A 12428-nucleotide genomic window follows, 5' to 3' on the forward strand; every position below is an offset into this window, starting at 1 on the left:
AACACGAAGGCAAAGAAACAATGGAGACACTGAACTACCAGAAAACAAAAGATAAAATGACTATAGGAAATCCTTACATATCTTATATCAACAATCATCGTAAATGGAAATGGACTGAAGTCATCAATAAAAAGTCACAGAGTAGCAGACTATATCAAAAAACAAAACCCAATCATATGCTGCCTTCAAGAAACACATCTCAGGCGCAAGGACAAATATAGATTCAAAGTGAAAGGATGGAAAACTACACTCCAAGCAACTGGCATCCAGAGAAAGTGGATATAACCATATTTGTATCTGACAAAATAGACTTCAAGATAAAAAAGGCAACAAGAGATAAAGATGGACATTTCATAATGAAAAAAAGGGACAATACATCGAGAAGACATAACATTTATCAATATATATGCTCCCAATCAGAGAGCACCAAAGTATATAAAGCAACTACTAACAGAACTAAAGGGAGAAACTGACAAAAACACAATTATAGTAGAAGACCTAAATACCCCACTGACAGCTATGGATAGATCATCCAAACAGAAAATCAATAAGGAACTATTAGCCTTAAATGACGCATTAGATCTAATGAACACAATTGACATTTACAGAGTCTTTCATGCCAGACACCAGACTATACATTCTTTTCTAGTGCACACAGAACATTCTCAGGGAAAGATCATTATGTTGGGACACAGAACTAGCCTCAACAAATTTAAGAAGACTGAAATCATACCAAGAATATTCTCTGACCACATGCTTTGAAATGGAGATCAACTGCAAAAAGAAAGCGGGAAAAACCACAAATATGTGGAGATTAAACAACATGCTACTAAAAAAATGACTGGGTCAAACAAGAAATAAAAGAAGAGATTAAAAAAATACATGAAAACAAATTAGAATGAAAATACTACATATCAAAATTATTGGGATGCTATGAAAGCAGTAATAGGAGGGAAATTTATATCATTGTAGGCATATCTCAAGAAACAAGAAAAATCCCAAATAAACAATGTAACATTACAGCTTAAAGAACAATAAAAAGAACAACAAATGAAACCCAAAGTCAGCAGAAAGAAGGAAATAATAAAAATTAGAGCAGAATTAAATGAAATACAGAACAAAAAGACAATAGAAAAAATTAATGCAATACAGAGCTGGTCCTTTGAAAAGATTAATAAAATTGACAAACCCATGGCTAGACTCACTAAAAAATGAGATAGAGAAAAGACACAAAGAAACAAAATCAGAAGTGAAAGAGGAGAAGTTATGATAAATACCACAGAAATACAAAGGATCACACGAGAATACCATGAAAGACTATATGCCACCAAATTCAATAACCTAGAAGAAATAGACAATTTCGTAGAAATATGTAACCTTCCTAGATTGAATCTTGAAGAACTGGAAAAATCTAAATAAATTGATCAACAGTAAAGAAATTGAAACAACCTTCCAAAAATCTCCCAAAAACAAAAGTCGAGGACCAGATGGATTCAGTGGTGAATTCTACCAAACATTCAAATGTGATTTAATACCTGTCCTTCTGAAACTCTTCCAAAAATTAAAGAGGCAATACTTCTAACTCATTTCATGAGACCAAAATTACCCTAACATCAAAGCCTGATAAAGATAACACAGAAAAAGAAAACTATAGACCAATATCTCTGATGAATACAGATGAAAAAAATCCTAACCAAAATACGAACAGATCGAATACAGTAATACATTAAAAAGATTATACATCACAATCAAGAGGGGTTCATTCCAGGGGTGCAAGGATGGTTCAACATACGCAAATCAATCACTGTGATACACCACATAAACAAAATAAAGGATAAAAATCATATGATCATATCAATAGCTGAAGAAAAAGCATTTGACAAGATACAACATCCATTTATGATTAAAACACTTAATAAAATGGTATAAAAGAAAAGTACCTCAACACAATGCAGGCCATATACAAGAAACCCTCGGCTAATACAATCTTTAATAGTGAAAAACTGAAAGCTTTCCCTCTATGATCAGGAACAAGACATGGAAGCCCCCGCTCACCGCTGTTATGAAGTCCTAGCCAGAGAAAGCAGGCAAGAGAAAGAAACAAAAGGCATCCAAATTGGGAATGAAGAAGTCAAACTCACTTTTTGCAGATGACATGATTCTTTATATAGAACACCATAAAGCAGGGTTGTCCAAACTGCGGCCCGCAGGCCAACTGTGGCCCATGATCCATTGTTAATTGGCCCGTAGCAAATTCCAAAAATATATTTAGTTTACTTAAATAAACCAGGTGAGTCAATACGTACTTCACCTCGAGTGAGTGGCCTGGCTGTTTGTATATTTTACCGCATATGGCCCTTGGTGAAAAATGTTGAAAAAAGTCTGGGCACCCCTGCCATAAAGACTTAACCAAAAACACTATTAAAAAACAATAAACAAATACAGCCAAGTTGCAGGATACAAAAATCAATGTACAAAAATCCATTGCATTCCTCTATCCTAACAATGAAATTTCAGAAAAAGAAATGAAAAAAAAATTCCTTTTGCAATTGCAACAAAATGAACAAAATACCTATGAATAAACTTAACAAAGGATATGAAGGACCTATACACTGAAAACCGTAAGACATTATTTAAAGAAGTTGAAGCAGATACAAAGAAATGAAAAGGCATTCCATCTTCATGGATTGGAAGAATCAACAGAGTTTTAAAATGACCATATTACCCAAAGCAATATACAGATTTAATGCAATCTCCATCACAATCCCTAATGTCATTTTTTTAACGAAATAGAACAAAAAAATCATCAGATTTGTACGGAATCACGAACATCCTGAAATAGCCAAAGCAATCCTGAGAAAAAAGAACAAGGCCAGTGTCACACTTCCTGACTTCAATTTATACTACAAAGCGACAATAATCAAAACAGCATGGTATTACAGAAAAACAGACACATAGACCAATGGAATCGAATTGAGACTCCAGAAAGAAACTTACATATATATGGGTGGACAATTTTTGACAAAGGAGCCAAAAAACATATAATGGAGAAAAAGAATGCCTCTTCAAGAAATGGTGATGGGAAAACTGGAAAGCCATGTGCAAAAGAATGAAACTAAGCTTCTATCTGTCACCGTATACCAAAATTAACTTAAAATGGATGAAAGATCTAAACATAAGATCTGAAATAATAAATTGCATAAAAGAAAACATAGGTACTAAATTTATGGACCTTGGGTTCAGAGAGGATTTTATGAATTTCACCCCAAAAGCAAGGGAATTAAAGGCTAAAATAAATGAATAGGATTATATCAAACTGAAAAGCTTCTGCACAGCAAAAAAAAAACCATTAACAAAACAAATAGGCAACCAACTGGATGGAAAAAGTTAGCTGCAAACCACACCTCCAATAAGGGGCTAATATCTAAAATATATAAAGAACTCATACACCTCAACAACAACAAAGTAATCCAATTAAAAAACAGGCAGAGGATCTGAACAGACACTCTCCCAAGGAGTCATATAAACAGCCAACAGATATATGAAAAGATGCTCAACTTCACTAGCTATTAGGAAAATGCAAATAAAAACCACAATGAGATACCACCTCACACCTATTAGAATGGCTATCATCGACAAGACAAATAATAAGAAGTGTTGGAGAGGTTGTGGGAAAAAAGGAACCCTCATACACTGCGGGTGGAAATGTAAATTAGTACAGCCACTATGGAAAACAGTATGGAGGTTCCTCAAAAAATTAAGACTAGAATTACCATACAACCCAGCAATCCCTCTTCTGGGTATTTACCTCAAAAATCATGAAAACATTTATCCATAAAGATACATGTACCCCTGAGTTCATTGCTGCATTATTCACAATGGCCAAGATATAGAAACAACCAAAGTGTGTTTCGATAGATGTTGGATAAAGAAGATGTGGTACATATATACAATGGAATACTACTCAGCCATAAGAGAAGATGAAATACTGCGATTTGCGACAACATGGATGGATCTTGAAACTATCATGCTCAGAGAATAAGTCAAAAAGAAAAAGCAATGAAATGTATGATTTCAATGATACGTAGGATATAAAACTGAAGGCAACAAATGAACAAGACACAAAAACTCATAGACATAGACAATAATAGTTTAGTGGTTATCAGAGGGGAAAGGAGAGGGGGAGGTAAAAGAAGGTAAAGGGGGTCAAACATATGGTGATAGAAGGAGAACTGACTCTGGGTGGTGAACATACAATGTAAAATACAGATGATGTATTACAGAATTGTACAGAATTGAAACCTATATAATTTTACTAACCAATGTCACCCCAATAAATTTAATAAAAAAGAAACAAACAAACTCTAGAGGTTAAACAGTAACAACACTGAGTTTTCTTAGCAAAAAGGCTAACTCAGGCCCTCATCAGGATTGCTAAGACCTGAACAAGGCAGGCTGAAGAATACACTCTCTGAGAGAATGGGGGAGCAACCTATTATGTTACTTAGGACACCAAATCCTGAATAAATATGTGCAAAAAATTGATTCCCTAAAATGTAAAACACCATTTATATTCACAACCTCAATACGGAAGTAGGGAAAGTCACTAAGCTAAAAGATTCCAATAAACTTTGGAAAAAATGAAATGCAAACAAGCAGTCACATACTTGATTGTATTTGCGTTGTTGTGTTCTGAGAGTTTTTGTCTCCAAACTGCTATGGTTTCATCATTTATTAAACTGGTATAATGTGCTTGGTTCACAGTCCTGAAGTCAACAGCAGGAGAATAATTCTGGAGGATTAAATATAACAGTAAAAAAGAGAAATTACGTAGGACGGGTCTTTCCTCTTCTCCTTTCCTGACATAGTCTCCATTTCGTGTTGCACTTACTACAGGAGCTGGGGTGCACTGCTTAGATGCCCCCCACCCTTCAGGAGGCACTGCTAAGAGTGTAAGCTCCTAACAGCTCCCAGCTGGGCTGCTCTCCAGAAATTGCTTCACTCTTTTCACATCCAATGTCAGGGAGAGGTGTGGTACAAAGGCCCAGCCCCCTTTGTCTCAACTCAGGACTGGCTGAAAGGACATCCCAATCTCAGAGCTCCCCACTGATTGGCTGAGGACTCTGTTACACTGACTAAAATAGAAGTTCAACTTCTCCTTCTGCCCAATCCTGTCTCCTTCATCTCTAAGTGGATGTTATTCTACAGCGCACTCCCCTAGAAACTTCCTGAACATAAATCTGTCTCAGAGTCTGTCTCCCAGAGAAACCAACCCAAAACCACTTGTCCAGAATTCCTTCCCCTCTGCATTGAATCACTTAACATCAAAGTTTTTAAGGTATTAATCCTTTGCCGTAACTGTTCTCTGAACTCCAAAAAAATGTAAACAAGTTCACTTATAATCTATATTGCAAATAAACTACAAAAACTTAATGACTCTAATTTCTTGCTCCAAGTATATATAACTATAAATATGTAACGAAGGGGGCAAAAAGGACATGTGAATAATGGCCTTGAAAATTCTTCCAGCACTGTACACCCTTTATTCAGTGAGATGTTAAAAACAATATAAACACTTTCCTTTTCTAAAATTTTTCCTTTCAATATTCTTGATCTAGAACTAAGAAAAAGTTGAAAGTGCTTTATATTGGTCACCAGAAAAGAGGAAAAAAGTAATATTAAAGCATTCATCCATCAATTCATAAGATGATCATTTTTTCTCCTTTGTAACTACACATAAAACCACAATTTTCAAAGTAAATTTTCTTGTTTTTTTTCCTATAGTTATGAGTTAAGATATCATTATAAAGAAAAAGAAGGGCATGTAACAAATCAGAGATGCCTACCAAAGTTTTTGATCATCTGGTTGTTGATCATTATTTGACTAAAATGGCCACAGACATCTACTGAGAGAGCAAAAGTCTGTTGAATTACACACAGAAAAATTGTAACACAGAGTAGACACTTGGGCACGTACAAACAGGACTGCCTCTCCATTCTGGTTTTAAAACTATTGTTATAGAAATTTTAATTACTTTCTTCATTAAAGGGGCAGCTGACCATAGACTCTCACACATACTTATAATAAAATATAGACAGGGAACTATTTTCTCATTCTTTACTCCATGTCCAATAAATCATAGACGCCTTGGATGAAGTACAATTTCATAATCACCTAAAGACTTAAGAAAAAGCATCAATTTTCCATGCCTTCTAATTACATACAGGCCAAAAAGAGAAAAAAAATGGTCTAGGACAGTGTTTCTCTATGTTGGCCACACTTTGGATCACCAGACCTTTCACAAATCCTGGAGGCCAGGTCACACTGTAGACCAATTTAAATCAGAACCTCTAGAGGCATCATGTTTTTAAGGCCCCCAGGTGATTTCAATGGGCAATCAAGGCTGAGAATAACTGTTCTAGGAAAAAGAGTATTATGTCACCTAGCAGGCTTTCACAACTCTCCCTCCCTCCCTCCCTCCCTCCCTCCCTCCCTCCCTCCCGCCCTCTCTCTCTTTCCTTCCCTCTCCCTTCCTCATCCCCCTTCCCCCCTTTCTCAACCACATTTCCCCTCTTCAATCCCATCCAGGGAACAAGATGAAAGGAAAAGGAGGTTACGGCTTACACTCCGTAAATTGCCAAAACCTAGAATCAAATGTAGCAAAGGAGTATCTGAACATAACTCCTTCCCTCCTTTCTTCTATCTCAGGCCTGGCATTGATGAATGAGTCAGCATTTTACAAAAATGGAACCTGTTACTACACAGATGTTTTCTCTTAGTTCTTTACATGATTCCTCAAGTGATACAGTAACAGGGTAAACACGATTTGATCAGTCTCTAGCTAAACAAAGATCTATCGTTAATAACTTAAGTATAAAAGTATAGAGGTTTCAGTTTTTTAAAAAATAGCAAGACCTTCCTAAGTAATATTCTATTTCTAGTTTCTTTTTTCTGTTATCTTACATTTTTAATGCATACCACTCTTAATAGCTTTTCAAACTTTAACCTGCCCTGTTTCACTAACACTACAATAAGTCACTTCCTTCTCATCAATGTTTTCTTCGCCAGTTCCTTATAGTAAGTTTAAAATCCAGCTACATATTAGATACCATATTTATAAAAGGAAGAAAACTAAATTTTATGTTGAATTGCCCAGAAAATTAAAGTTGGATAATATTCAAATCAATGCCCTAGGATAATTAATACTTCAAACTCTACTATTTGTGGACAAAAAATTATTAACATGAAGAGATTCAGTGCTTTTCCTACTTCGCTTTATTGGCATCTTAAAGAAACACAAAATCATCTCAGCTTTCCTCCAGATTTCTCTGTGAGGCCCTGAAGCTGGAGCCTAAAATAGGTGTAAAGCCAGAGTTCCAAACCACGACAGATGGTGGCACTAAACAGAAACTTCTCCAGACTGTGGACCTGGGAGCTACCTAATTGTTTGTCAGTTTTATATCCAACCCGCAGGCTCAAGCTGCACCACAACCTTTTCTACCAAAAGCACAGAGCTTTACTGACTAGAAGGTAAGAACGGTGCATATTTAAAGATGGCAAAGTAGGAGATGAATGGGGAAGGGTTTCCAGGACTGAAAGGACCCCTTGTCTCCACAGTTTTTCATTTTCTTCCCAATCAATTCTGAATCCTTTACCGTCACCAACACCCCTTCCCCGCTCCTCCACGACTGGATAAGGATCAATGCACCATGTATAGATGGTCCTTCCTAAATGCTTGTTGAATAAAAGCAGGGTGGGTGAGGAGAAAAGCACAGGAGCAGGGGAGAGGATGGAGGGCACAAAACAAATCTGTGGTGCTGATTTCAGCCTGATTTCCCTTGTGCAGGAAGAGGGCCATGAATTAAAGCACTATTGCAGATGCCTGGACCACATTCTCTTCTACCTTTCAACCGCGAAAGATACTGGAACGTCATTCTTCCTGAATTACCCACTACAGTGATGCAGGAAACAATATAAGGAAAATTTTACTGTGGTGCTATGAGTAGATTATAAATAAGAAAGGATATCTGAATATTGCAGTACCTTTTATATTTAGTATACAGTCAATCGTATCAAAGAAATCCACTAAGTTCTCAAACACTTAGCATTTGTTGCTACTTCATGGGGCAGGAAAGAAATGGAAAGTCAAATGCCAAAGTAAGTATGAACTCTCTAGGTCTCCTTAAATGTCTTTTGGAACAGCTATAGATATAAATAAATAATTTTAAATTATAAATTAGAACTCTATGATTAAAATACCAGAAAAAATACTGGCACTTTAAGGGAGCAAAACTACTTCAAGGTTTAGTTTGCTTATTTTAAAAAGATAAAATTGGTAGAAACAAACAGTAACATCGCTCTCATGTAATTATTTACTTATTTTTCCATATTGGTTCACCACCATTCCACCCCCAAAATAATAGTCAAAAGAAAATGTTACCTCATATTTGGAGCAAAGTACAAAAGTTTGGTCTCCTCCAGAGAAGATCTGCTTAACAATATGATATTTAAAGCGATCTGTCAAAAAAATTTGCAACAGTATATTTTTCAATAATTAAAGTTTTTCCTTGATCACCTTCTCTAATATTCCAAAATATGTTTCAGAGTGGTTTCCTATCCATTTTAATTACGTCAAAGAAATAAGAAAGCTTCTCTCCTGGCTCTCTTCCCAGGACTGTTTCTACTTCAATTAAAAATGAATATATCCAATGGTATCCTCCACTCTAACCCTACCTCCATCCCCTCCTCAAACGCCAGCTAATCCTGACCTCGTTTCTATTTTTCATTCTAACTCTGCCATGCCACTGACCTGAAATTTAAAGCGGTCACTACTATTATATAAATGGTAACATATGCCTAACAAATAATTCACCATCTGCGTGTGGTGATCCCTAGCCCCCTCAAGAGGAAGCTTGCCATGTAAGGACCTCAATTTCCTCCTCCCTGCTTTGTCTCCCATCACACTGTGTCCATGGGGATGCTCCAATCCCACCACATTGCTTTTATTGCTAACATACACTATTTCCTGCCTCAGTGCCTTTTCCTTCTACCACTCCCGGTGCACACTGTGTCTCCATGGATGGTGCCTCCTAAAGCATAACGTCAACAATGCTCCTGGAATTGTGCAGCTCTGGCCCTCACCACTGCCCACTCCCTCACAGCCCTCCACCTGGCTAACGACCAATCACCCTTCAGGACACAGCTCAAACTTCTTCTAACTAGAATACTCCTGACGCCTTCCTCTGTACTCCCCCATTGCCATGAACGTTCCTCAAACCACAGCACCTACATGATAAACTGAAACTGACCTCCTTATAAAATCATTTTGGCAAACATCTGAGCAGAAATTTATGATCACATAAGTTAGGTGGTAATGAAACTTCAAAAATTTGTGGTTTCAAATTAACCTATAAAACACCTGAGTATTTAAAATCGGTATATTTCTTAAACACGTGCATTCCTAGAATGAGTACATTGCTTGGATAAAAAGTTTACAGATGACAGAAGAGGGCACCAAGCCACTCTCTCACTTTTGGGAACAAACATCATCAAAACAAACATCTTGTTTATTTTACATTTTAAGTTTCACGACATTTTTAGATGCTCGTATATTATTTCCATAAATATTTACTGAGTGAGAAGTGTGTGCCAGGCCCTGTGCTCTATGCTAGGTTTACAGAGAGGAAAAGACTCAGTCCCTATCTTCAAGTTTCTTATAATCCAGTAAGGAACTTATGATTGTGATTGTTAAAAAAGAAATCCTGATCAAGCCACAAGTGTCTCAAAATAAAAATTAATTAATAAATTATGCTTCTTTTTAATGACTTTCCAGCTCCATTTCTGCATCTGGATTTATTATTTCAGGTCATTCATACTGATATAAATAAATAATTTTATTTATTCTGATTTCCAATAAAATGGAACTGTGCTACTTAACTATTTTTTAAGAGAAAAAAACAATGGCATAAAAAGAAATTATGTCATGTTATGACCAAAAGAGCAAACAGCAAAGGGAAGTAGCACAGTACAAGAATTCAGAGCACAGGCTTTAGAATGAGGCAGACCTGGGTTTAAATCCCGCCCCAGAATCTATGTGATCCTGGGCAAGTTACTTAACTTCTTACTCAATTTCCTCAGCTCCAGCATGAGGATAACAACCACTAGTTCTGAAAGTTATTTTGAGTATTTAGCATAGTAATGGAACTTGGTTAAGCATTCGGGAAACATCAATTTTCATTATTAGCAGCAATAATAATTAAAATATATACAACATCACCAGGGTCCTTGGGGCCAAAATAACATTTTCTGCTTAATTTATTCTCTAGGATCTCAACTATAGAGCCTCATGCAAAGTTAGTACTCAAATAATTGACTGATGTTGAAAGAAAATACGTCATATTCATTCCCTCTAAAAGACTTCAAGGTGAAAAACAGAAACATGTTCTCTAACCAATTATTTTTATCATTTACAGTATCATTAAATTCCAATGAAAATCGCTCTTACCAGCTCTGGCAGAAAGCTGGCCACTGTGGGCGGCCCAGTAACCTTTTACGGGAGATGGGCACTTCACATTACAAGTGTGCCCTGTTCCTAATTGACCTCTTGCTCCGCAACCAAATGCATAGATGAGTCCAGAAGAAGGCACGAAGGCTAGTGTGTGTTGTCTGGGGAAAAATACATTAAAAATAGTTACTGAATATAGATACACACTCAGACTCTGACTTTTAATGTTCACACGTGAGCACAGCAATTCCTAGGTGTGCCCCTAGATAGCTTCCCCCATGTTTATATGTGACTCTCTTTGCAATTGCTGGCTCTCCATAATACTATCCTAGGTCACGGGGAGGATGGCAAGACTTGGAAAGAGCTGGATGGACTGCCGCGTTTGGCCTTCGGGGTGAGAGGGAAGAAGAAGGGTGGACCAGGCAAAATTTCCAGGAACTTCTCTGAGGCTCTCTCACTTTCCTTTCTTCATGTCTTGCCCACATCCTGCTCCTCTTTATCCCAAAAGAAACCTAATGTCCCCCTGTTGCTCTGCTTATCTAAAACCCTTCCTTGCCACACCCTGCTCAGACCTGACTCTCTCCAAACTCTCACCATAGGGTATGTATGCAGGTAAGATTTCTTAAAAGATTGATGGTTAGGTCTAACCACACTCTTATCATTACAAAGATAAGCTCCATTTCTAGTATTAAGAGATATTAGGAGCACTCACCTGCCACAAGCAATCTGAGTTACTTCACTGCCCATCAGCTCTAGAACTCTTCTTGGATTAACCTCATCATTCATGGAGTCATGTCCAAGTTGCCCGCAGGAGCCAGCGCCAAAGGTAAATACACCTCCACTCTGACGAGGAACAAATGCCACATGACTACACTGTACCACAGTGTTTTGAGTACATGCCTCTAAAACCTTCTGTATACAAAAGTCGTATCACAAGGGTTCCTATAAAAACACTGCGCTCACTTAATACTTAGCCAAGATCACTTCTTTGGAACATTCATTAACTGGAAAAATAATTTCAAAAAAGAACTTAAGACTATATCTTTATGGAACAAAGACAGCACTGCTCAAGGGAATGGTGCCATCTGTAAATTCTGAAAATAGTGTAAAAGTATAACGATGTGTTAGGAAGTAAAGCAAAAAAAGAGAAACAGAGATAGGTGAAATGAGATAACTTTGCATGATTGTTTCATATACAAGAAATTAAATGTTCCACAAACTCCTTGGTAAGTAAGATATATTTTACATAGCTGTACTTAACAAATGCTAAGGCATTTTACTAAAGTGAGTCTATAATAGTATTTGTTCAACACGAAAATGCATTTTTCATTCTCTCTAGATGTGACTGTTTTAGAAGCAAAAGAAATAGGTTGATAGTTTTAAAACACTAATTACATTGTTGTTTTTTAACGTATTTAAACGGCTTGTTTTAAAGGAGCACAATGTTACTACATACACTGTTTTAAGGTCATTTATACTAAACTATTTTTAAATACCATCACTATGCTAAAAAACACTATCAAAAGAAATTAAGCAACGATAATCATTCGTATCATAGCCAGCTCCAAAGCATCACAGAACAAACCCAAATACTCCAGTTCCTTACTTTTGTGAGGACTGCTGTGTGTTCTTCTCCACAACTAATATAGACAACTTTTTGTGTTCGTAAGAGTTTCACATGACAAGGAGACTCTCGATCTAGAATAAGATAAATATGAGAATGTCACTACCGTTTGCCCTTGAGATGAAATACACACAGCTATCTTAGCATGAATTTTGGGTCTCCCTGGATTCCTGACTCATACATTCAACTTCCTACCCACACCGCCACTTGGATGTCCAACAGACATCTCATTTTCAATTTATCTAAAACCTAATTCATGGTTTTCTCACACTCTTCTCATCAACCCCGACACACACACA

The 12428-nt window shown here is 36.7% G+C and overlaps 1 protein-coding gene across 5 annotated transcripts in view; it reads right to left on the minus strand.

Annotated features, from left to right (window-relative positions):
- The window catches only part of HERC3 (HECT and RLD domain containing E3 ubiquitin protein ligase 3), a 98040-nt gene that overhangs the window by 42114 nt on the left and 43498 nt on the right, over nucleotides 1–12428 (minus strand). For 4 of the 5 annotated variants that reach the window (XM_019741102.2, XM_074323616.1, XM_074323614.1 and 1 more), the window contains exons 7-11: nucleotides 12112–12203; nucleotides 11218–11348; nucleotides 10506–10666; nucleotides 8442–8518; nucleotides 4668–4792 (exon numbers count right to left, since the gene is read on the minus strand). In XM_019741102.2, coding sequence (XP_019596661.2) covers nucleotides 4668–4792; nucleotides 8442–8518; nucleotides 10506–10666; nucleotides 11218–11348; nucleotides 12112–12203 — 586 coding nt within the window. The remainder of the gene's footprint in view (nucleotides 1–4667; nucleotides 4793–8441; nucleotides 8519–10505; nucleotides 10667–11217; nucleotides 11349–12111; nucleotides 12204–12428) is intronic. The other variant, XM_019741105.2, reaches the window with a different exon arrangement.

This window comes from Rhinolophus sinicus, linkage group LG02 (genome assembly GCF_036562045.2).
Source record: "Rhinolophus sinicus isolate RSC01 linkage group LG02, ASM3656204v1, whole genome shotgun sequence".
Classification (NCBI taxonomy): domain Eukaryota; kingdom Metazoa; phylum Chordata; class Mammalia; order Chiroptera; family Rhinolophidae; genus Rhinolophus; species Rhinolophus sinicus.